General features: G+C 36.9%; 1 protein-coding gene across 1 annotated transcript in view; it reads right to left on the bottom strand.

Moving 5' to 3' along the window:
- LOC150087564 (signal peptide peptidase) overlaps positions 1 to 27,191 on the bottom strand; it is a 153,391-nt gene that overhangs the window by 119,518 nt on the left and 6,682 nt on the right. Inside the window, exons 2-3 of the mRNA XM_090371252.1 lie at positions 15,962 to 16,060; positions 6,677 to 6,759 (exon numbers count right to left, since the gene is read on the bottom strand). Of these exons, the coding sequence (XP_090227378.1) occupies positions 6,677 to 6,759; positions 15,962 to 16,060 (182 nt within the window). The remainder of the gene's footprint in view (positions 1 to 6,676; positions 6,760 to 15,961; positions 16,061 to 27,191) is intronic.

Below are 27,191 nucleotides of genomic sequence, written 5' to 3' on the forward strand. Positions count from 1 at the left end.
TGACCTGCATTGAGTGGACAATTCTTTGTAGGGCTCTCCTCTCACATTCCGTCAGCTCAGCTTCAGAGGCTTTCTGTGTTGATTTGATGGTTTCAGCACCAACCCACTTCCATTTGCAGATCACATCACCAATTGTTAATCTAGGGATCTTCAATGCTGTTGAAATGTACCATACAGACCAACTTGTGGCACCCTATTATCATTCCATGCTGGAAACCTATTAACTCTGTCAATTCCAGCATCTTGCATTCTGAATCATACTACTGTCTTCTTGAAATCCTACAAGCATATTTATATTTGCTTGGGTAGGAAAAACTCCAAACACCAATGGAGGAGTGTCCAGATATTGGTAGGGCAGTGCATACACCAGATACATTCCACAGAGGTAAGCACGATTGGCACAGAAAAAAAAATACTTACATTAATAGCAGTTAATAGTTAAATTTATGCATAATTAGATACAGAACACTTCACTGCACTAGTAGCAGATGATGTTGAGAAATTAAGATTACAATAATATTAACACCTTGGGACCATATGTTCTCATCCCTTTTTGTAGGTCTTCCTCAGTGGATACAAGGGAGAGCAATATTTTTTAAATTACTTAATGTGTTGGGAAAAGGACATTACATGGTTGTTTATAAGAATTACTCTGAAATATGAATAATATTAATTAAACCATGTAAATTTTATCATAATGCCTAATCAGAAAAGATCAAAATTTGGAATTAACTATACAAGGTGACCCACTACAGTTAGTCCCAGGGTTTCACCTCTTGTACACAATAGAATTCATTTGACAACAATTCACATAGTTTAGTTTAATTTTTATTTACAATTAGCATTATTTGTATTTCACATTAAAATCTACTATCTTCTAATATGGCCAACAAAAAGCATGATTACACACATGTGTGATGGTTGAGTGGGGAAAAAACAGTAGTTACCCAGAACACTGCACTTTGTGGACTAAGGTTAACAGTGGAGTTATACAAGGTTCATTGCTGGATCCATTGCTTTTTCTGACTTTATTAATGATATTGATGAAGGCATATAAAGTTTGATGTCTAAGTTTGCATTTGATACAAAGGTTCACAGGGTGGTTAATAAACAATCAGGGTTATGCTACTGCAACACAATCTAGAAAAATTAGGTAGATGGGCTAAGAAGTGGCAACTGAAATTTAACATTGACAAATGCAAGGTACTGTATATGGGTAGCAGCAATCCCATAATAACATACCAACTGTGGGGTACCACACTCAGGGTAGTGGAGAATGAGAACCTGGAGATAACTGTGAAGTCAGGCAAAGTTTTTTGAGCAGTGCAGACAGGCTGCTAAGAATCTCATGATGTTTTGTCAATGATATACAGGACCTTTGGCAGCACAGATAAGATGATTAGCCTATTGTATAAGGTAGGTAACTGAGTAAGCCACATTTTAGGAAGGACATGGGTCTGTTGGAATGGGTGCAGAGAAGAGTAACAAGATTAGTGAAGGGAACAAAAGGTATACTCTTACAAAGAAAGACTTCAGTTCTGTTAATTGCAGTGTTAGGAGACTAGGCCGCACAGAGATCTGATTGATGTGTTTTAGGCACATTGTGTAAGCTGAATGCTGATGGCATTCTTCTTGCTAAGACACAGGGTATAAATTCAAATCAAGGAAGATGGCTGAAAGAAAGATGTGTGGAAATTTTCCTTCAGCCAGCAGGTAGATGACTGTTGAAACAAATACTAGTGAAGTTCAAATAAATTCAAGGAGGAACTAAACTATTCAAAGGAATGGACAAGTGATGTGCGATTCCCCCCCCCCCAGCTGATTCTATATAAGATAGCATTGCCACTACAAATACTAAGTGAACAAATAAAAGAATGAAAATACACTTTGCTGAATAGAGACAAAACACTTAATGGCTTTCTTGTACAATATAACTTCTTCTTAGAATTTATTCTGTTACTACAACGGTTCTCCTCAACCTAGTATCAAAAAGTCATTCTTTATTCTTTTTTCCATTTTATCCTATCTTCCCGAATCTCAATCCACCAGTCCACTTCTATTCATCACTGAATCGCATCTTCATTCTCATAGCAATATAACTGAAACTGAAATTTAAATACAACAAAGCTGTACATTACCTATCCCATCTCAGAGCCTTCTTTGGTAGTATGTGGAATTAAGATTTATTTACTATTGTTACTTAACTTTTAGCATTATCAGAGGCATATGATGCAAGAAAGCAAGCTTATGCAGCATCAGCCAAAAAAAAAAAAATTCTCCCATTTCACCCCACAGTTCATTCCAAATACCTGTCCAGCTCAGCCTTAAATTTATTTAGGCTATCAACTTCCACAACAAAGGATGGAAATCTGTTCCACCAACCAACTACCCGCTGGCTAAAGGCAAACTTCCGCACATCTATCTTTCCTCAATTTGAATTTATGCCCTCTCAGGTGATTATTCTGAGCAAGAGGAAGAATTCCATCAGCATTCAGCATGCACAAGCCATTCAAGGCTTTATACACCTCAATCAGATCACCTTGCAGGTGCCTAGTCTCCAGACACTAATTTGCAAAACTTAAGCCTTTCTTCATAAGAGCAATCCTTTGTTCCATTCACTAATATTGTTGCCCTTCTCTGTACTCATTCCAACAGCTCTACATCCTTCTTAAAATGAGGCCTGTATATAGTACTCAAGGTGTGGCCTGACCATTGCCTTATACAAGGGGATAATCACCTCCTTATCCCTGCTAGAAAAATTCCTGTATATCATTGACAAGACACCATGAGCTACTCTTGCAGACCTTCTGCACTGCTCAGAAAACTTCATATCTGCCTGCACAATTACCCCTAGGTCCTTTTTGTTCTCTACCACTGTCAGTGTAGTACCACACAGTTGATACATTACTCTGGAGTTACTGCTTCCCATATGTAGTACTTTACATTTGTCAATGTTAAACTTCATTTGCCACCTCTCAGCCCATCTGCTCAACTTTTCTAGATCCTGCTGCAGCAGCATACCATCATTAGTGTCCTTAACAACCCTGCCAACCTTCATATCGTCTGTAAACTTGGACATTAAGCTTGATATACCATCATCAATATCATTTATAAATACAGAAAACAACAATGGACCCAACACTGAACCCTGAGGGACTCCACTAATAACATTAGTCCTCGATGAGCAGTGTCCATTGATTAAAAAAAACAGAAACTTAAACAGAAAACTTCTCTTGATGATATCTCCCCAAGTCTGCAGTTTGTTTTAATGTGAGAAATAATACAAAACAATAAAATAAAACAAAAGCAATAGTTTAGTAAGAAGATACTGCCTGCTCAGAAATGCAATACTAATAGGGTCAAGCCATAGAAAGAAAATTGCATAAGAAATAAAATGAAAATTAAGCCAAGTACACAATTAAGGTTCCAATAAAGTTTCAGAGTTCCATACTCATCCTCAATTGCTATAGTGAAAGACACAAGAGAATACGAGAAATTACATAATGGAGGAGAAACATGCTGGGCACAGACCAACTGTAATTGGTAGGAATTAAAAATATTATTCAAAATTCCAGATTTTAGCAATTTCAATGGCAGTTCTAACCTTCTGTATTATTGCATTCAAATTTAACCCCTGATACAGTTAAGACTTCGATAATACACAGTTTATATTCAACTGTTAAATTAATTTATATTTTTTCTAATATTCAGCTGTTTGTAGGCTATAAGTTGTATAATGATAACAATTCCATGCAATTTGTGTTGTTATTGAAACTGTAATGGTGAAATCCACAAGTTTAAAATGTCGGGGTGACTAAATCTAACAGACACAGAACCAATATATTTTACTGGACATCCTATATGTCAGCTCAATGCAGGGCTGTACCAAGGAGGATGCAACAAGTGTGTGGCATGCAGGTCCTAGATTCTTATAGTGTGGGAAAACCTCACCATCACAGTAGAGTTAGTAACAATTTATTTGGCTCCAACATACTTATGTTAAGTGGCAGCTGTACATGCTGTGGAATTGTAATTTGTAGCAAAACTTCACTGACAATCAGCTAGATACTGTTACAATCAAAGAGCTGAGAACCAAAATCAACATTTTTGTAATTCTTGTGAATTAATGTAAATAATGGGGTCATTCCATATCAAATGGCCTAGGGATCACTGTTCGAACAGCTTCAATTTTGTTGAAACTTGGTGTGGATGTTTAAATAGGTTTAAAATAAGCTGTGCAAAATTTCAGTTCAAAATATAGTATGCTTTTGAGGCACCAGCACCTTTTCTGTGGAGGTAACTTGTGTTGTGCGGAATAAATCACAAAAAATTTTCAGAGTTTTAAGTGTTACTGTTGCACAATGGTGAGAGGTAGTGCTCTGAAACTTGGTATATATCTAGTTAACTTTTGGCAGAGAATGTAAAACTTTTGGTCTCCAGGCTCAAAAACCTTCACATATTTTTTTTTTTGCAGTCTAAAACTGGCACACTGTCACAACAAATTTAAGCAAGACTTTTGAAAGTCATAACTTTGAAATAAAAACCTTTGATACCTTTTATTTGGACATTCCACTAACCAACCAACTGCATGAATTCAGCCTAACTAAATATCAGCTCTTATACTTGTTTTCTGGCTGAGATATTTTCCTTCAAAGATTGACTCAAAATTTGAAAGTCAAATTTGACATATTTGAGAGGGGAGACGAAGTCATTAATAATAGAGTAGCTGTCTATTTTAATTTTAATATACTTATTGAAATTAGATTGTTCTTGTTTCTTCTGTACTGCAATTTCTTATTAGAGATTTAAAGAATGCTGACAAGGTCAGCATATGCTAACCACACCTTTGATGGCAGGGACCACTACCAAGTTAGGAATGGTAATGCAGAGTTTAGTGAAATAGAAACAAGTACAATTTGAATATAATGGTATTGTATTTCTTCTAGAATAGACACAGATCTACATTAACAGAAGATCATCTGAATGATCCTGCAGTATTATTTACTTGATAATATAAAACAAAGCCAGAATGCTCGATACGGTCTACGTTATATTTCAATATTTGTAAAAGAATAAGAAATTTAGCTCAATATGGTAGGTAGAACACTTCCGTATGACACTCTCCAGAATTACTACTTATCTATTCAGATACAGTAGTAATACTTGATAAAATTGATTATATTAATAAATTAGATTCAGTTATATCAGATACCTCCACTTATCTTGAAGTAGACCCGGTACTATTTACCAATTTGGTCAATCAGTAATCATTCAGTCCTTTCCCCTTTCGCAACACAAATCAATGACCTGGTATACAACATTTCTTGCTGTGATTGCGACTTGTCTTATCAGGGCTCGATGCAGTGTATGCTGGATGTGAGAGTAAAACAGCATGCATCCTCAGTCCATGCTTCTCATCCAGCAGCATTAGAATTGCCTTTCATGCCGTTAATGAAAACCATAGATTTTTATTCTATGAGGCCAAAATACTTAGTGTCCAACATAATTATACTAGACTATTAATTGCAGAAACCATCAAAATTAAATTACATGAGAATTCTATTAACATTCGCCATCCATATCTAATCTCCGATGCATGGTCGTTTCCATGCATGCACAAAGACAATCTTGCTATTTAAGATTCAGGCTCAAACATACTCCATAATTTCTATTCCCGTGATCAAGACATATAGTCGAAAAGCCCTGTCGGCTTCAGGAAGGAAAGTCGTTTTTGCAAAATTTATGTTAAACTTTTTTAATTGTTTTTAATTTATTACTGTAATCATTTTGCATTAATTTTATATTTGTTTTAATTTATGTACCATACCGAGGTAAATTTCTCTTATTCTTGTACAAACATTATTTATTAAAAGAAATTTAACTGAAATTTTAGATTTAGGCAAACTTACTGAACAATTAGCACAGGTAAAAATTCAAAGAAGTTCAAAGTTCATATAAACTGAATTTTACAACTGTAGAACATTCTTTCTCTAAATTAAAATTAATAAAAAATTGCTTCCTATCAAATTTAGCAATAATGTCTATAAAAAATGAAATGTAGTCTTGAGCTACACAGAATTTTTCGTACAATTTTCATTAGACAAAGTCAGAAAAATTTGATTTTTTTTAAATAAGCTAAAAACAGTGTTGCCGTTGTATATCTGATTAACTTTTATTTTTATATCCAAATAGATATTACAATTAATAAATATTCAATGTTTTTTTTTCCCCATTATTATGATATATGCTGTATATTATCTTGTACACACATTTTATGTAGATCCTAGCCTATTGAATTCAGTACAGTTTTGAATACACTGATTGGTGAGTTCCAAAATTCAAAACAGGGAAGGAGGCACAAAAATGTATTTTGTACACAATCTTAAGAATACCTCAGCATGGCCCCGGCTAAATGTCTGTTAGATGTGGCCATTCCAACATTTAGAATAACACAGGTGTATGTACTACCATTGCTAACTTTTGGGGGGGGGGTCTGTTTTCTACTAGTGCTAATATTAAGACTATTGACACTGTTGGATCCAGTTATGGGGGAGGAAGAGGAAATGGATTGTATGGTTTCTCCCTAATGTTAATGTCATTGTAATCTAGATCATTACTAAATAAGCTTGCATCAATTTGTTTTTATTAATACTAATACTGATATCAAACAGCTTACTTGAGAATGTGTACAAGTGCAAATATTCCCAAAAAGAAGAAGTAACCAGTGAGAAGGAGGTTGATGTACTCTTTATTAAATACCTAAATAAATGAACTTATTTTAAAAAAAAACATATTCAAATAAGACATTTTATATTTCTAATTAAAAAATTAGATTTTTACAGTTAACCAACATTTAACTAGTCTGCTAAATACCTTAAATTGAAAGAATTTACAGCACATACAGAAATACAAAATAAATACCATTTATAGCACATATCAAATTAAAGGATAAAAACAAATGGATTGAAAATAACTATTATACATAAGATTGTGTATTACAAGCATATTTCACTTAAAGTTTCATTATAATGACACTTGAAATTTACCACCAATATGTGGCATGCAAATAGTTTATTACAATAATTAATTGCAATATAGAGAAATGCATTAACCTGGTAGTAGCATTCCATCTCCTCACAGGGTCAGCAGGAAAATATTTTGATGATTCACTGGTTGGGGATCAGTACTTTGCGTACCTTCTACTTTGCTACTCAGTGTACCTTCTTATTGTTGTCTTTAGTTTTTGTATTTGTTGCAGTTTGGCCTAATTAAAATTACTGTTCACTGTATATAAACTGATCTGTAAGAGGCTGCCAAACTTCATCATTAGTTGCAATGCTAAGTTACATATTTTCAGTTTTATGTTTGAATTATTACATTAAAATAGATCTTTTGTTCATTTCATTATTATAAAAATACTGAATACAAATAATAATTAATTTTCATGCAGTAAATAGGCAGCCACACATGAAGTTTCCCCACAAATATGGAATGCCACTGATTTCAGTTTTTGCTAAATAATTACTTTTTAAAATGACACAAACATTGAAAAGAATAGAATTAAATGAGTTGAATATTTTGCATTTACATTCACACGAGGAATTCTTTTGGGAGGGGAATGCCAGAGGTTTATCAAACTCTAACAGAGAGCAAAATAACTTTGTAATAACTGAGAGGCAAGTGGAACAGAAATTGTTCAAGTGAAACGTAAGAAAGGCACCTAGGGTGGATGGGATCTATTCAAATATATTAAGAGGCAGCAAACCCTTAGCCATAATTATTGAGGGTATCTCCAGATTCAGGAGAATCCCTAAGGAGTGGAGATGTGCAACTATAACCTAAATTCACAAAGGGGGATCAAAAACTGACATGAATAATTAAAGCTCTATTAGCTTAACTTCTCTTCCAGGGAAAATAATGGAGTCACTGGTTAAAGTATGAGGACCATCTAGACAGGAATGCAATTATACTGCAGTCACAGCATGGATTTGCTAAGGGACAATCTTGTCTGACCAATCTGATTGGATATTATGATGCAGCAACAGAGGAACTGGATGCAAAAAATAAATTTGATATCATATACTTGAATTTCAGTAAAGCTTTTTATACAGGAGGCTTTTGCACATAAAAGCCTCCTGTATAAATTGAAGCAGTGTGGCATTAAGGGTTGAGTAGAAGACAGGGAGTGTCTTCTACTCAACCCTTAATGCCACATGGACTAATGTTATTAGTGGAGTGCCCCACAGTTCAGTGCTAGGCCCACTGTTTTCGATATTTATTAATCATACTATTGAAGGTATATCAGGCTAATGTCTAAGTTTGCAGATAATACAAAGGTTGGCAGGGTGGTTAATGTCAGTTATCAAGGTAAGCTAATGCCAAAAGATCTAGAACAATTAGGCAGATGGGCTGAGAAACGGCAGTTGAAGTTTAACATTGACAAAATTTGTCAATGTTAAACTACTGCTACCCATACCATATGCAGTAATCCAAATTAATGTACTAATTCTGTGGCACTACACTCAGGTTAGTGGAAAATGAAAAAGACCTGGGGATAATTGTGCAATCACATATGAAGTTCTCTGAGCAGTGCAGATAGGCTGCAAGGACAGCTCATGGGGTTTTGTCAATGATGTACATGAACTTTGCCAGCAGGGATAAGGAGGTGATTACACCACTGTACAAGGCTATGGTTAGGCTGCATCTTGAATATGGCATACAGGTCTGGAGGCCTCATTTTAGGAAGGATGTAGATCTGCTGGAATGGGGGCAGAGAAGGGCAACAAGATTGAAGGTAACAAAAGGGGTGACCTTACCAAGAAAGGCTTCAGTTCTTCAAATAGAAGTATCTGGAGACTAGGCACCTGTGAAGTGTTCTGATTGAGGTGTTTAATGTTTTTTTATGGATTGAGCAAGCCCAATTCTGATGACATTCCTCCCCTTGCTCCAAATACACACAGGAATAAGGCATAAATTCAAATTGAGAAAGGATGATTGCAGGACAGATGTGCAGAAGTTTCAGCCTGCTAGCTGAAGACAAACTAACTGATAGTTGATTGTTGAAAAACTTCCATCTGTTATTCTGGAAGTGGGTAGTTTGCATAAAATGGATAGGACATTTGGGAATTTTTTTTTTTTTTTGGCTGATGAGCTTCATTTTTAAGCTTACTTTCTTGAATCATTTTCCACTACTAATACTAACTAATAAAAAAAATTGTTTTATTCTACACTTTTCCTTTCTTCCATGGTTATAAATGGAATGGGGATTGTTCCACATAAACAACATTCCACAAAATCTCAGCCTTCTCTTATTATTATTCTGTTATATAGGTAAGTAACTGTCATTATGTCATTGATGCAAAATAACTCATACTTAATAAACAACTCATACTAAATTTACAGCTTAATTTGTTTTCAAAGAATGTGTACATCATAAAATGGGAGTATATGAAAAATATGCTTGTACTCTAATGTAATCACCAACACTAGTTAAGCTTTACCTTGAGAATACAAAACTAATCAACATATCAGATGATCAGTACTATAGCCCAGTTCAAAAAACTAACTAAGCAACTAGCTTAAAAAAAAAAAAAAAAAAAAAAAACACACTATGAAACAGTCACAAAAAAAAAAATTACATCATAGATTTCCGTCAAGTTTTTGATACTGTTCCACATGATTGACTGCTGTACAAACTGAAGAAGTTGGCACTGGGAATAAGTTATTGCAATCTCTAAAAGTATGACTGCATGGCAGGAAACAGAATGGTTACTGGATGTGGCTCTTCGTGCAAATTATGAGTGTGGTCGCTCAGAATTTGGTGTTGAGCTCCTTACAGTATTTAATATTTATTAATGATTGATGAGGACACACTACATTTAAAATATCAGTTATTGGCAATACAAAGGTGGGCAGGGTGGTTGATGACAGCAATCACAGTATGCTACTCCAACAAGACCAAGACATATTAGGCAGATGGGCTGAAAAATGGCAATTAAAGATTTAACAATGATAAATGCAAGCATTTGTATTGCATGTATTGCATTTATATTGCATTTGGGTATAACCATGGAAGAAAGGAAAAGCATAGAATAAATTTTTTTTTATTAGTTAGTATTAGTAGTGGAAAATGATTCAAGAAAGTAAGCTTGAAGCATCAGCCAAAAAAAAATTCCCACATGACCTATCCATTTTATTCAAATTACCCAATTCCAAAACAACAGATGGAAGTTTGTTTCAACAATCAACCATCAGTTAGTTTGTTTTCAGCCTGCTGGCAATAATCCCTAAATAACATACCACTTCAGTGGTACCAAACATAAGGTAATGGAGAATGAAAAAGATCTATGGCTAATTGTATAGGCCAATATGAAGTTCCCTAAACAGAGAAGAAAGGCTGCTAGGACAAACTGTGGAGTTTTGTCAATGATATACAAGAAGTTTGACAGTAGGGACAAAGAAGTGATTATTCTGTTGTTGTAAACGAGGCTTGCAAACCAGTATTTCATACAGCTTTGCAAGTATTTTTGTAAGAATGAAAATCTGTTAAAACAAGTGCAGAGAGGAGTAACATTAGTTGAAGGTACAAAGGTAAGCATACTCTTACCAAGAAAGATTTGGGTTCTGTAAATTTCAGTGTATGGGAACTAAGATCATGTTCCCAAACACTGAAACTGCCTATAAATCATTCCTAAAAACTTTTTCGTGCACTTTTAGGGGTGGAGATGGTAGAAACATATCAATTTCTAACTGAGAGCTAAAATAATTTTGTAATAACTGGAAGGAAAGCAGAAGAGAAATTGTTGAAGCTAAAAGTAAATAAGGCATATGTAGCTCATAGAATTTATCCAATTCGATTAAAAGAAGCAAAAGAGGTATGCAAGTTTTCAACAATAATTACAGAGCAACCATGAATTCACAGGGCAGGACCCTACAGATTAGATGTACAAAAAGGGGGAAATTACAGACCTTTAAACTTGATTGCTATTTCAGGGCAAATAACTGAGTCAATAGTTAAAGAAGTAATGTGAGATCATCTTGACAGGAATATAGTTATATGGAAAATACAGCATGGATTTGTTAGGAAGAAATCTTGTCTCACAAGTTAACAAAGGAAATGGATGCAAAAAAATAATTTGACATCATATACTTAGATTTCCGTAATGCATTTGACACTGTCCCACACAAAAGAGATTGCTGCACAATTTGGAGTGGTATGGCATTAGGAGCAATTTATTGCTAAGGATAAAGGGATGGTTTAGTAGCAAGAGACAGTAGTTATTAATGGACACTGCTCTTCATGGAGCAATGTATTAGTGGAATCCCTCAAGGTTCAGTGCTATCCCCCCTACTGCTTTTAATATTTATCAATGATACTAATGAAAGCATATCAAGGGCTTCAGTTCTGCAAAATGCAACGTCAGGAAACTAGGCATCTGTGTGGAGATCCGAATGAAGTGTTTAAAGCTTTAAACAGATTGGGTAAACTAAATGCTAATGGCATTCTTACAAATAACACTGGTCAGCACCAAAAATATTTCTGGATTGAAAATAGTCAATTCTTTTTAATTTCAGCATAAGAAAAACTAATATAACATTTAAAACTCTTAGTTAGCTCTTGGTTCCATGATATAGCCCCTTTTATGATTTAGGGGAATATTGTTGAATACTGGAGAATTTTGGAGCCCACATAACAGATAGGTTGGTAACACTGAAACAGGAACCGATACACCATGTTTTTTTGCATTTCTGTGTAACCGAGTGGTCAGACCCACACGTGAATAAGTACATGTGCCTTTAGTGACCAGAGTTCAAGCCCGTGACCACTAAAAACGGTGCTGTTTCTTGTATTCTGTCTATCTTGTGAACTCCTCTGATTGTTTGGTCGTCCCGGAGTATAAACAGAAAATTTATTTATTTCTTATTTGTATTTCTGTGTATCCTTTACCTTGCAAGTGATGTTCTTTTCTTTTCTTTTTTTCAGGTTTATGGACAAAAATTATATAAAAAGACAAGATGCCACATAAATGTGTTAACAATGTTGACAATTTTTATTAAGTGTGTGGTGATGTGATATTTTCCACTCAGAAATGCCAGAAATTCCACTCAGCCTACTACCATTATTTTGGCTGTAAGGCAGGGGATGAAGACAAACCCTGGGTACCTCATATTTGCTGTAACACGTGCTATAACTCTCCGTGGATGGTTGAAGAACAATGGACGTTCAATGCCTTTTGCCATCCCAATGATTTGGAGGGAGCATTCAAATCATGTAAATGACTTATTTCTGCATGGTGCCTCCTCTTCAGCATGACATGACAAAAAAAAAAAAAAAGGAAATGGACTGTGAAATACCCCAACATCCTATCAACTATCCAACCAGTGGCACATGGAGACAGTCTACTGTACCTCATCCTCCAGAAGAGTACACTTTGGAGTCTGATGAAGATGGGGACAGTGTGAGGAATGATGATCCACCTGGGCCTTCAACATCACAGGATCCTGATTTTGTGCCAGAACCTGAGTCGCCGAGTGAGTCACACAGAATCACTCAAGGTGAACTAAGTAATCTAATTCGAGACCTAGATCTATTGAAAGATAAAGCAGAGCTTCTGGTATCAAGGCTCCAACAGTGGAATCTTCTGCAACCAAATGTCAAGGTATCTGTGTACAGGAGCAGGCAGAATGCTTTGATTCCATATTTTAAAAGTGAAAACACTTGTTGCCTGCTGTGATGTCAATGGTTTGATGACAGCTTTGAATGTGGAGCACAACCCACAGGACTGGAAGCTATATATAGATTCATCAAAGCTAAGTTTAAAAGCTGTTTTGCTCCACAAAGGCAATGCTCTTCCTTCAATTCCTCTAGGCCATGCTGTCCACATGAAGGAGACATGAGAATATGAAATCAATTCTGGAAGCAATGAAGTACAAAGACCACCAATGGCAGATCTGTGGAGACCAGAATGTGATTGCAATACTGCTGGGCATGCAGTTGGGATACGTGAAGTACTGCTGTTTCCTGTGTGAGTGGGACAGTCGGGCTAGGGTCTCACACCACAAGAGAAAAGTCTGGCCTCTAAGGGAAAATCTGTGCCCCGAAGAAAAAATGTCCAGCACAATCTTCTGGTTGATTGAAGCAAAATTCTTCTACCCCCTTTACACATCAAACTGGGACTCATGAAGAATTTTGTTAAAGGATGAACCAGGATAGAAAAGCTTTCAAGTACTTAAAGAGGACAATTTCCACTGTTGAGTGATGCTAAGGTTAAGGAAGGAATCTTTCTTGGTCCGCAAATTCGTGAACTTTCAAAGGATGAAAACTTTGAGCAAGTCCTCCAGGGTAATGAGAACGCAGCTTGGGAAGCCTTTAAGTGTTGCGCACGACTTCCTGAAAACTATGTTGAGACTGAACAACTTTCTAAAAAAGTATCATAAATCAGTCTGCAATATGTCACTGAAAATCCACTTTCTCGACTCTCATCTGGACTTCTTCCCTGACAACTGTGGTGCAGTGAGTGACGAACACGGTGAGCGATTCCACCAAGACATTTCAGCAATGGAAAGAAGATATCAGGGTAGATGGAAAGCTTCTATGCTTGCTAACTACTGTTGGACAGCAACAAGAGATTCCCTGGAAGTGGAATATAAGTGACAAGCAAAAAGAAGGCGCTGTCTCGAATAAGACACATTTTGAGAAATGTACTTTCGGTTGCTGTGAAGTTTTGTGTTCTTGTTTTTTTACGTTTTAATTAAAAACAACTGTGATTTGTGTTGTACCAAGAACATGTAAATATGAGATTGTTTTAATATTACTTTTCACCCTGACTACTACTGAAAGTACTATATTCTTAGACAATAGTGAAAGTAATGTATCTCAAAAGCTAGAGCTAATAAAAATTTCTGAAGTCATTCATTTTTCTCAACCCAAAATTAGTAAAGTTTGCCTATTTTAAGAAAGGAAACAAATTCAAAGAATTTTTTTGTTGAATGTAAGGTAAGGAGTAGTGTAAGGAGACAAATTTAAAATTAAAAAGGATGATTACAAGCTACATGTGAAAATATTTGGTTTCAACCACAGTTAAGTGATAGAAGTTGGAATTAACAGATAGAAGTTGGAATAAATTTCTATCTGTTGTTGTTGTGCAAGTAGGTATTCCAATAAATTTAAGGGAGGCTTAGACAAATTATTATTTTTATTTTTTATTTTTTTTTTTTTTTTGGCTAATGTTATACAAGCTTGCTTCCTTTAATTATATGCTAATACTACTAATTTGCAAGGAGACTGGACTGAAGTATTTATGACTTTAAATGACCAGAAATTTGCTTTCAGCCAAAGGATAATTGATCGCTGGAATAAACTTCTCTTAATTTCATCAAAACAAATACAGCTTTAATGATGTTTTCATTCAACATTTGGCACATAAGCAATCTGAAAATTCAGGTACATTAACGGGCAAGTTAGCCCATGGTGTCCTATTGATGATTAATCAAACAATATCCTGTAGAGATTGGGATATCATAATTCCATTGTATAAGGCAACTGTAAGACCACATTTTGAATACTGTCTAAGCATGGAGACTTCATCTGGAAAAAAGGCATTGGGCTTCTTGAAAGGGTCCAGAGAAGGGCAACTCGAATGATGAGATCAGCAAAAGGGTGACCATACAAGGAAAGACTTTACACAAGTTACAGAGCCTGGCATCCAGACACCTTAGAGGAGGACCTGATTGAGGTTTATAAACCTGAAGGGGTTAGTAACATGAATGAGGGCAAAATTTTCAAAGAATTCTAGAACTAGTGGCCAAATTTAATTACAGGGGAAGGGGTTTAGACTAGATTTAGGAAGTTTTCTTTTGACCAGCAAGTTATTGATTGCTGGAACAAATTGTCTCCACAGGTAGTTAAGGCTGACAGTTTCAAGAAATTCAAAGGTCAATGGGAATAGTTAGTCATCTACATGAGGAGGGAAGTACATAATTTGTATTTTCTTATCTAGTTTTTTTTTTTTTTTTTTGGCCAGTGCAGCAAAAGCTTCCTTGCACTATATGGTTAATACTAATAGTAGAAAAAAATACTATTATAAAATTTTGAAATTTTCATAACACCTGCTTTTTTATATGCCCCATTTTTAGTTACTTAATGCAACTATAATGAAAGTTTCTTACTAACAACTCTTATTACAATTTGCACATAAAAATATCGTATCAATTTCATAAAGATAATAGGTTTTTTTTAATTATTCCTTATCCCAAGTTATTTTTGATAATTACAGGACTATTTTTTTCTTAAATTAACATAGCAGCAAATAAGAGTTTTAAATCGAGGTTTGTTTGTTTTGTTTATTCAAGACTTCTTTTTTGCATTATAAAAATAAAATCTCATTACAAAAGTAATTAGTATGGTTTTTTTTTCCCTTCTAAACATACCTAGTTGATTTTGGTGACTGAACTCTATTTTAAGAAAATTATAATAGGATAAAAATACGAGTTTTCATAGATTTTTTTGATCAGATTCAAAATTTAAAAAAGAAAAAATAATAATTTTTTGTAAATCACTCCTTTTTTTAGAAAATTATGATATGGTAGCAAAATGAAAAATTTTCATTGAAAATTTTTTTTTATAATCATACTGCCTCTAGGTGATGTAAAAATAACTTATTATAAAGCAATTAGCTATTTTTGCTTGGATTTTTATTGAATACTGCATTTGCTTTTTGGAAAAGTATAATGCAAGGGAAAAAAACTTAACATCCCTTACTACCTCATTCCAATATTTATTATTGTAATGAGGAATGATTGACTAAAAAAATCATAATAATAAAAATTTGAGTACCATTCATATTTTGAGATACAACACCAATTTTGTAAAAAAAACAAGTTAAGATCTGAACCTCCTTGCATAGTTATAAACAGAACAGCACAAAATTAATCAACAAGATAAAAGGGTGATCTGTCTTACCTTAAAAAATAAATAAAGTCCAAAAAGAGCACCACTTGCTATGAAAGGAAACATTGCTGCATCTTTGTGAGACATAGTTTCAGGTTTTTCACCAGATTCCTAATGAAAGAGTTTCAAATATTTTCACCATGCTAAATAACACTTCATATTTAGGAATGTAACAATGTCCAGCTAAAATAAAATAAGTAGGCCATTTCTTTATTGCTAATTATTTAACACTATTCTTCTTCAAAAATATGACATTCTCTGAGCAGACAGGCTGCCAGAACAGCACATAGGGTTTTGTTAATGATATACAGGAATTTTTCTGGCAATGATAAGGAGGTGATTTTTCCATTGTATAAGGCAATGGTCAGGAGACATCTTGAGTATTGTACAGCTGTGGAGGCCTCATTTTAGGAAGGATGTAGAGTTGCTGGAGTGGGTATGGAGAAGGCAAATGAGATTAGTTTTTTTTTTTTTTTGGTAGTTGTTGGCGCATCGGCTTCTGTGGCCACAGTGTACCTCCCAAGGTTTTTTGCAGTACTTTAATCGAAGCCCGAGGCGGGATTCGAACCCGCGACCTTTGGGTTGCCAGGCAGGCACTTTACCCACCCGGCTAGCCTGGTCGGAACTAATGAGATTAGTGAGGGAGAACAAAAAGGGTGCTCTTACCCAAGAAAGGCTTCAGTTCTGCAAATTGTATCCAGAGACTAGGCACCTGGGGTTTAACTGAGTGAGGTGTTTAACCCTTCATCAGTTGCTATGTATCTCTCAGATACATGCATCATATCTTTATTTCTGGGAACAAGATGTGGCTGTGCAAGTGTGTTTCTCAGTAGCTTCCTACATTGCTTCTTGGTTTCGTTTTCCCAAGCCTTTTGGTTTCGATTCAGTCTGCTGTTTGTATCTGTGAGATACAGTGCATCCGTCTGTATAAGTGGTGTTGCGTTGCTTTTGATGGCCGGGATGGATCGCTTATACCCAAGTAATGCAAATGATGCCAAAATTATTTATGCCCTGCTGTTTTCTGATGAAGTAAGCGATGAAAGCACTGATGTGGGACAGAATCCGATGAGGATTACACTGAAACAAGAGAAAATTCAGAGTGCACAAGATGCTACATCAGAGGAGGAAAGCTGCAAAGAGAACTATACTGACAGTTTTTTCATAGAAAAGATAAATCTACAAAGTAGAAGAAAGTCAACAGATCAACAAAAATTCGGTACAGATCACAATCTTCTAACAAAATTGGCTAGAGTTATTGGTCAAGCAAGAAACGCTAGCATGCCCTCCGAAGCATGGAACTGCCTTATTACTGACAAAATTTTGTTTGTTATTTGGTTTTTAGGAGCATTATCAACTAAGGCCATATTGCTCTGGGGATATGCGGTGGTCATTCCCTGACCTGTCCGCATCCTCCGTATTTGGTGGTCCCTGGCTTGAACCCTGGTCTAATCAAGAAGCGTGTGCTACACACTGCTGCTCCTGCCCACCTGGCTACCGAGGCACCGACAAAATTTTAGATAAAATTGTTGAATACACAAATCAGTATATTCAAACTACAGCCAGGAAAGAGATGGCAAATTTACAGACAAAATTGAGATAAAAGCTTTCATTGGCCTTTATTTAGCTGGAGCAAGCAGAGATTGGAAGAGTTATGAGGAACTGATGGAAATGGTATTGAAAAATTTCACTCAGTAATGAACCAGAGATGCTTCAAGTTCTTCATCAGGTGTATAAGATTTGATGATCGAACAACCTGGGATGAGAGAAGAAAACGTGATCGTCTCGTCCCCATAAGAGAAAGATTTTCACTGAATTTGTAAAAACTGCAAGACGTGTTACTCTCCGGGTCAGAATCTAACTATAGATGAGAAATTAGAGGCCCTCAGAGGAAAATGCAGTTTCAAACAGCATATACCTTCAAAGCCCAACAAATATGGACTCAAAAATATATGCCTTAGTAGATGCTAGGGTGCTGTACTCTTATAATCTTGAAATATATGCAGGGAAGCAACCCAAATATCCATACCAAATCAGCAATAGACCAGCTGATGTCAAAAGACTGACAGAACCTATCCATGGAACTAGATGGAACATTACAGTGGATAATTATTTTATGGATGTCAATTTAGTTTTGGAACTCAGAAAAAGGAAAATCTTATGGTGGAACGATAAAAAAGAACAAACCGCAACTCCCAGTCGAATTTGTGTCAGCCAAGAGCCGACCTGAAAAATTGAGCTTGTTTGGCTTCGGATAAGAGGCAACAATTGTTTCCTACATACTGAAGAGATCAAAGGATGTCATCTTAATTTCCTCCTTGCACTTTGATGATGCCACTGACAGGCAATCAGCCGAAACCAGAAATTGTAACATTTTATAATGTAACCAAGTCTGGAGTAGATACTGTGGATCAGATGTGTACAGCTTACAATGTGGCATGAGCTTATCATGAAAGGGCCTTCTGTACTGGGGTTCATAGTTAAGAAAGAAATACTGGGTTATACTGTATTTCTTTCTTAAGTGTGGCATTAGCTTGTTGTCATTGGCTGATGGTGATATTTTATGCCATGCTAGATATTAGCAGAATCAATGCACAAGTGATCTACATGGGAAATGAAAAAGAAGAAAAGAGCCGCAGGCTCTTCCTCAAGCAACTTTCTGCAGAATTAGTGGCTGGGGAACTTCATCGGAGGAGCACAGAATGGGAGAGCAGTCACAAGCCGTGCACTAATTGCTGGCAAGCAACAAAGAGAACCAGACCGACAAGGTATTCTTGTACAAATTGTAAACAAATACCTCTGCTTAGAGCATGCAGAAATGATTTGTGCATCATGCTCTAAAAAAGCAACATTCAATGAACAAGATGAAAAATAATTTTTTATATATAAAAAACATTCTTGTTTAACATATAAACATTCTTTTATATGTTATTTATGAATAAACTAGAGTGATATTTAAATATAGTCTTTAATTTTTCGATATGAAACCTAGTATGTATCTGAGAGATATATTGCGACCAACTCTGTTTATTTTGCTGGTGCATCCAACAAGGGTTTAAGGCTTTGAATGGATTCAGCAAGCTCAATCTTGATGAGATTTTTCCTCTTGCTCACACTATACATGAGAAGTATGTGTTCTCTGTACTCTGTTTTTTGATTTTCAAATTTTGTAAATAAGCTAATATAAATATGCTTGTAAATATTAAAATAATGTAACCACACCCTCGAGCCACATGCTGTTAATGGGTGTCTTGAAAGAGAAATAAATGTTTGTTTGTTTTTTGGTTTTTAGGAGCATTAGCAACTAAGGCCATATTGCTCCGGGATATGCGGTGGTCATTCCTTGACCTTTCCGCATACTCCGTATTTGGTGGTGACGGGCTCGAACCCCGGTCTAATCAAGAAGCGTGTGCTACGCACTGCTGCTCCTTCCCACCTGGCTACGGAGGCGCCGTAAGAGAAATAAATGGATAATAATAATAATAAGGAGGCAGAAATTCATGAGGAAGGATGGTTGCGGGGTGTGCTGGAAGCTTGCCTTCAGCCAGTTTAATTGCCCAGGCTGATTGCTATCCATTTACACATCAGATGGAACAAATTTCCATCTGATGTTGTGGAGGTGGACAGCTTGAATAAATTCAAGGAAGAGCTAAACAAACTATTGGGGATGGATAGGTGAAATAGGAAGGGTTTTTTTTTTTTTTTTTTTGGATAATACTGTATGAGCTTGCTTTCTTACATCATTTGCCACTACTGATACTAATACAAAAACAAGAAAGATCAAACTATGATTTATATCTAGGGCATATATTTCTACACTTAAAAGTGGGACACCTCATTGTATACACACATAATGCACCAGCACTACTCATGTTCTAAGTCCAGAAAATGGCCAACTTCACACATTACAACAACTGAATAATGATACGCATTTGTTTATCATTACAAGTACAATATACTCTTGATATAAGAATGTATTTATGTTCCAGAAGTTTTTTTTTTTCCAAGTGTCTTAATGAGCAACTAAGACAATTTGAAAAATATTACAGTCATTAAAACTTAATACTGAACATACAGATTTAAACAGTTAAGTAAATTACACAAAATCGTTAAAAAAAAAAAAAAAGGTAAAGTGAAGCCATTGTCAACCCACTGCAGGATAGAAGCCTCCTCAATAATTCATGCTGAGGGAAATGGACCATAATCTGCCACGCTGGTCCAGTGCAGGTTGGCAGATGGACCGTATTCAGCAGTCAGGGGCTTGAACCCCGGTCTACTCAAGGAGCGTGTGCTACTGTACTCCCGCTCCTGACCACTCGACTACGGAAAAAATGGTTAGCAAGTCATAAATCAGTAATGATAGCTGTAACCAACTTAAAAATCTATTTTCATTGTAAATACTTCTCTGTACAGGTCTGACACAATCTTAAGCCAGTATTCAGCATGCACATATCAATGACACGTGTCCCACCTGATACCACAAATGGTAATATTTTTTTGATCCTATGTAGTTCTTCCAAAACAAACAGAAAATTTATTTTTAGACTGCAGTATCTACACATGAATGTGTAGATACTGCATCATTGAAGCACAGCCTACAATTTAGTTATCAAACAGTTTTTAGGAGATTCGTCCCATCCTTTTACAGGACTAAATGAAATACAGGACACCAGTCTAAAAAATCCAAATTAAATTCTCATTGATGCACTATCAACTATTTAGGTATCAAACAGATAGTTTCTGGGAATCACTACTAATAACATCTAAAATCATAACAATGTTTGATTGGTTATTCTGATTCCCCTTCCCACCAAACACATATTGGGGTTCAAATCCACTACCAAGAAACAAAATTGTCTGATGTTACTTCACACGTGTAGCATCTATTTATTATTAAAGGAGCATAAAAATCACAAAATTTGTATGTTTTCACATTGATTTTATTTTTTAATCTAAACAAAAGGAATCATGTTTAGTTAACCATACAATTTTCTAGTAATGACTAACTAACTGAGTTAAAATAAATTTATTGCAATAAATAATATACACCGATGGGCCAAAACATTATGACCAGTGCGTTCTTGTGCAGATCAACGCAACTGCAGGTGAACTATGGCAGATGCATGGGTTGGAACACAAAAAACACCTGATACTGAGCTCTGTTAATCAGTGTTACTCTTGTTCTTCAGATGGGAAAGGCAGTGGACTGAAGCGAGTTCGACAAAGGCCAAATTATAACAGCCAGATGACTGGGTCGTATGGCCACTGGAATGCTGGTGACGGGAGTAATGTGTCACAACACATAGTACATCGAACCCTGCTGAAAATGGGGCTGCTAGCCACAGGCAGCTTTGAGTGCCCATGCTAACTATGGTTCACCGGCGACAGTACCTACAATGGGCATGCAAGCATCGAAACTGGACCTTGAGTGACTGGAAGAAGGTCGTCTGATCCAATGTTTTGTTTTTTTTTTTTTTTTTTTTTTAGGAGCATTAGCAACTAAGGCTATATTGCTCCAGGATATGCGGTGTTCATTCCCTGACCTTTCCGCATCCTCCGTATTTGGTGGTGACAGGCTCAAACCCCGGTCTAATTAAGCGTGTGCTATGCACTGCTGCTGCTCCTTCCCACCTGGCTAAGGAGGCGCCATCTGATCCAATGAATCATGTTTCCTATTGTACCATGTGGATGGCTGGGTACGTATGTGTCGTTTACCTGGGGAACTGATGGTGTCTGGATGCACTGTAGAACGAAAACAAGCTGGTCGCGGTAGTGTCATGCTTTGGGCCATGTTCTGCTGGGATACCCTGGGTCCAGTCATCCATGTGCCGGGCACTCCGACATCTTCCACCTACCTAAACATCATTGGTGACCAGGTACACCCTTTCATGGCAACGGTCTTCGTGTCTGGCAGTGACGCCTTTCAGCAGGATAATGCGCCATGCCACACTGCCTGAATTGTTCGAGACTGATTCGCAGAACATGAGGAAGACTTACCTTGGTCTTAAAATTCCCCAGACATCAATCCCATTGAGCATGAGGTTTGTGTTGAAACAGCAACTCTGATCTGCAGTGTCTCAACCATGGACCTTACAGGAGTTAAAGGATCTGCTGGTTATGTGTTGGTACCAGATACCACAAGACACATTTAGAAATCTTTTAGCATCCATGCCTCGCCGGGTACAAGATTTGGGCTGCACGTGGAGGATCAACATCATATTAGGTAGGTGGTCAATGTTTTGGCTCATCGGTGTATACATAAAATACTAAAACAGAGATAAAATATAAAATAAAATAAAAGAGTTAAAATACACAGTAGCTGTCGAGACGAAGTGCCTCTTCATGAGCTTAGTTGGTGAATGGTGTACTCCAGTTTATATTGTTGGTTACAATAGCAAAAGTCATCTGAGCATGATCACGTATCACAAGTCTGGTGTCAGTAGAACAGAATTACATACACGTGATCGCCAGCACTCATCGCACTGCAAAATAGTACACTCCAATGGGGTGCAAGTGCACTTCAGTAGTGCAATTCGTGGTACTATTACTGCTAGCTATGTGCAGTGAGTCAAGCAACGAGTGCGGGCGGTAATCACATGAATAGTCAACGATTTCAATATCCCGATGGGGATCAAGATTGTGCTACTAAACCCAATAATGCTCGGAATGTGCTATTTTGCACTGGGATTAGTGCTGGCGATCATCAAGTGTACATAATTCTGTTCTACCAACACTAGACTTGTGATGCATAATCATGCTCAGCTGACTTTTTCCATTGTAACCAACAATGTAAACTGGAGTACACCATTCACTGACTAAGCTGATGAAGAGACACTTCGTCTCTAAAGCTACTGTATATTTTAACGCTTTTACCATATTGTATTTTAATGCTTTTACCTGATTGTATTTTAGCACTTTAATTTTATTTTATCTGTTTTAGTATTTTATGTATATATTATTTATTTATTTCGATAAATTTATTTTAACTCAGTTAGTCAGTCATCGCTAGAAAATTGTATGATATGCACAACCCAAAGCTCAAGGCCTGTTTCCTTATGTTTAGTTAACTTTTTTCTGGGCAACTTAATATTTAATGAAAAGTAACCAAGTTACTTTCAATTATTAATAAATTTTTTTTTAATCTTGTGCCACCTAAAGAAGTTGAGGGCAAAAGCTTCATAATACGAGCAGTGGTGAGCTATAGTGGGCTCGCGAGAGCTCAATGTTATTTTTTTCGAAAATTTGAGCCAGTTGTTGAAACGATCATTTATTTTGCAAATGAAATTCTGAATTCAATTATTGATTATCTAGAGCTGAAACTACGGTGGGGACGGCAGGAACCCATCCCCAGCATTTTAATGGCACAATTGAGCAGTTATGTATTTTAAAATTGTTTCATTTTTGGGTTATATACAGTCGGACCTCTGTTAAACAAACTTCTTTATAGCGAATTTTTTTTGAATTCCCATTGGTAATTACATTTAAAATAGTTTCCGTAGAACGAACGAATTACAAGAGACAACTTTGTACAAATTCTCACCTCAGGCCTTTAGGTAATTAGAAAGTGCGAAAGGGATTACAGTTATCATTAGCGGTGTCCGTAAAATCTATGGAGCCACATTCCGAGAAGTTGCGCTAGTTAATATGCTTTCCATATTCAGTCAGAGGATTAAGAAGATTCCCGACAAGGATAATAATCTATGGTCAACCTGTGTTGTGGTTCCCCTTTACTCCGAGAAGTCATATGCAGGAGGGGCTCGTTGGTAGGCACTGCGGACTGCAGCACCCTCGGCTTTTTAAATCTAAATGTACAGTGAACGGAGTTATATTAAATTTTGTGAAGAACAATGCAACGCAACAAATATTTCTATTAACAGGTCCCACATATAGTATACTCATCTTCTATTTCCAATAATCATTTTAATAATACACGAATAAAAACACGGGAATGTTTTCAACTTTGAAGTTTGTTAACAGGAGAGACTGCTTCTAAAGAAATGGGATACACTTAAATAGAAAGGGTGCAAGAATATTTGCTGATGCTATCAAGGCTTGGTCTGTCAAGTTGGTCTGTAACCAAGTCACAAAGGAGATTAGGCAGGCAAAGGCAGATTATGAGAAATCCTTGGCAAAGGACGCAAAGAAAAACAGAAAAGAGTTCTTTACCTATTTAAACTCAAGAAGGAAAGGGATGAATCAGATTGGTCCACTGGATGTTGATAGTTCAACAGTTGAGGATCCAGCTCAGGTGGCTAACAATCTAAACAAGTATTTTGCATCTACATTCACACGAGGAGTTATTCAGGAAGGGGAATGTCGTAGGTGAAGTAAACATTGGCAGTGAGCTAGATTATTTTCTAATAACTGAGAGGAAAGTGGAGGAGAAATTGTTGAGGATAAACATAAAAAAGGCACCTGGGGTGGATGGGATCTATCCAGTTATATTAAAGTAGGCAGCAAAGGAAGTAAGCAAACCCCTAGCCATAATTATGAGAGCTTCTTTGGACTCAGGGGAGGTACCCATGGACTGGAGATGTGCAAATGTAACCCCAATTCACAAAGGAGGATCAAAGGCTGACACAAGTAATTATAGACCTGTTAGTTTAACTTCAGTTCCAGGAAAATTAATGGAGGCACTGGTTAAAGAAGCACTGCAGGATCATCTGGACAAGAATTCAGTTATAGCTCAGACACAGCATGGTTTTGTTAAGGGCAGGTCTTGTCTGACCAATTTGATTGGATACTATGATGTAGTCACAAAAGAACTGGATGCAGGGAATAACTTTGATATTATATATTTGGATCTTAGAAAGGCTTTTGATACTGTTGCGCATGGAAGACTGCTGCACAAATTGGAGAAGTGTGGCATTGGAGGCAAATTGCTGCTATGGATAAAGGGATGGTTGAGTGGCAGAAGACAGAGAGTGGTAATCAATGGACACTGCTCAACGTGGACTAATGTTATTAGTGGAGTTCCTCAGGGTTCAGTGTTGGGTCCATTGTTGTTTTCTGTATTTATAAATGATATTGATGATGGTGTATCAGGCTTAATGTCCAAGTTTGCAGACGATACCAAGGTTGGCAGGGTTGTTAAGGACACTACTGATACTATGCTGCTGCAACAGGATCTCGAAAGGTTGAGCAGATGGGCTGAGAGGTGGCAGATGAAGTTTAACATTGACAAATGTAAAGTACTACATACGGGAAACAGTAACCCCAGATCAACGTATCAACTCTGTGGTACTACGCTGACAGTGGTAGAGAATGAAAAGGACCTGGGGGTAATAGTGCAGGCAGATATGAAGTTCTCTGAGCAGTGCAGACAAGCTGCAAGAGTAGCTCATGGTGTCTTGTCAATGATATACAGGAATTTTTCTAGCAGGGACAGGGATGTGATTATTCCCTTGTATAAGGCATTGATCAGGCCACACCTTGAGTACTGTATACAGGTCTGGAGGCCTCATTTCAAGAAGGATGTAGAGCTGCTGGAACGAGTACAGAGAAGGGCAACACAAGATTAGTGAATGGAACAAAGGGTTGCTCTTACGAAGAAAGGCTTAAGTTTTGCAAATTACAGAGCCTGGAGACTAGGCATCGGCGAGGTGATCTGATAGAGGTGTATAAGGCTTTGAATGGCTTGAGCATGCTCAATGCCGATGGGATTCTTCCTCTTGCTCAGAATAATCACCTGAGAGGGCATAAATTCAAATTGAGGAAGGACGGATGTCGGATAGATGTGCGGAAATTTGCCTTTAGCCAGCGGGCAGTTGGTTTGTGGAATAGCCTCCCATCGCTTGTTGAAGTTGATAGCCTAAATAAATTTAAGGCTCAGCTGGACAAGTATTTCGAACGAACGGAGGGGTGAAATGGGAGTAGTGGGTTTTTTTTTTTTTTTTTTGGCTGATGCTGAATAAGCTTGCTTTCTTGTATCATATGCCTCTACTAATGCTAATGCTAAAGGCAGTGTTAGGTGGGTCGGAAAACTGCTAGCTTGGGGGGATACAAGGACTAATAGATTAACAGTAGCCACTGGCAGAGGTGAAAGTGATTAGCATATGACGCAAGAAAGCAAGCTTATGTAGCATCAGCCAAAAAAAAAAAAAAAAAAAACTTCCACTTCACTTCTCCGTTCATTCGAAATACCTGTCCAGCTAAGCCTTAAATTTATATAGGCTATCAACTTTCACAAGGGATGGAAGTCTGTTCCACCAACCAACTACCCGCTGGCTAAAGACAAAATTGATTCTTGCACTGCTTCTACTGGAATGATTTTTTTTTTTTGATTTGGTAGTTATTGGCGCATCGGCTTCTGTGGCCATATTGCACCTCCCAAGGTTTTTGCAGTACTTTGATCCAAGCCCGAGGCGGGAATCGAACCCGCGACCTTTGGGTTGCCGGGCAGGTACTTTACCCACTCGGCTAGCCCGGTCGGCCTACTGGAATGAGCAGAAGCCTGGAAAACAAGATACCGGATATTTCAGAGATTGCTGAGAGTCATTGTGGTACAAGTAAACACATGCGTTGTGTTAGGGTAGTTAAGAAAATAGGAACAGGTGCATGTATACTTGCATGTACACCAATACTAGTAGTTTGGTAAATAAATATGATGAATTTAAGGTATTGCTCAAAGCATCAAAGGTGGATATTGTTGGGATATCAGAGACGTGGAGTCATACAGTTACAATGTGTACAGAAAGGATAGACAGGTTAGGAATGGAGGAGGGGTTATGCTATTAGTTAAGAAACACATAAAATCCAAGGAAATGAAGCCAGTCAACATTGGTGGAGAGTGCAGTGTCGAGTCAGTTTGGTGTGACATAAGCATTGGGAGATCAAAATTGCGAGTAGGAGTGTGCTATAGGGCTAATGACTCTGATGAGTATAATAAGAAACTGTACAGGGAAATAGAGTGGGCTAAATCAGGGAGTCTTATAATGGGGGATTTTAATTTCCCAGATATTGACTGGAATTTGTGGCTTGGTCACTAACACACTAGGAAAGCTTTTGTGGGTTTATTGGTTGATTGTTTTCCACATTAGCATGTTCGGAAAGCAACTAGAGCGAGTAATACTCTTGATCTGATTATCAGCAGTGATTCTTCATGCATTAAGAATATCTGCGGATAAAGGAACCACTAAGTGGCAGTGATCACAGTGTGCTGAAGTGGGATTTACTCAAAGAGGTAAGTACCATCGGGATAAAGGGAAGGATTATTGCTTTCGTAAAGGCGACTACGACGGTCTGA

The sequence above is a fragment of the Mastigoproctus giganteus genome, chromosome 4 (genome assembly GCF_048544385.1).
Source record: "Mastigoproctus giganteus isolate SK-2022 chromosome 4, ASM4854438v1, whole genome shotgun sequence".
Classification (NCBI taxonomy): Eukaryota; Metazoa; Arthropoda; class Arachnida; order Uropygi; family Thelyphonidae; genus Mastigoproctus; species Mastigoproctus giganteus.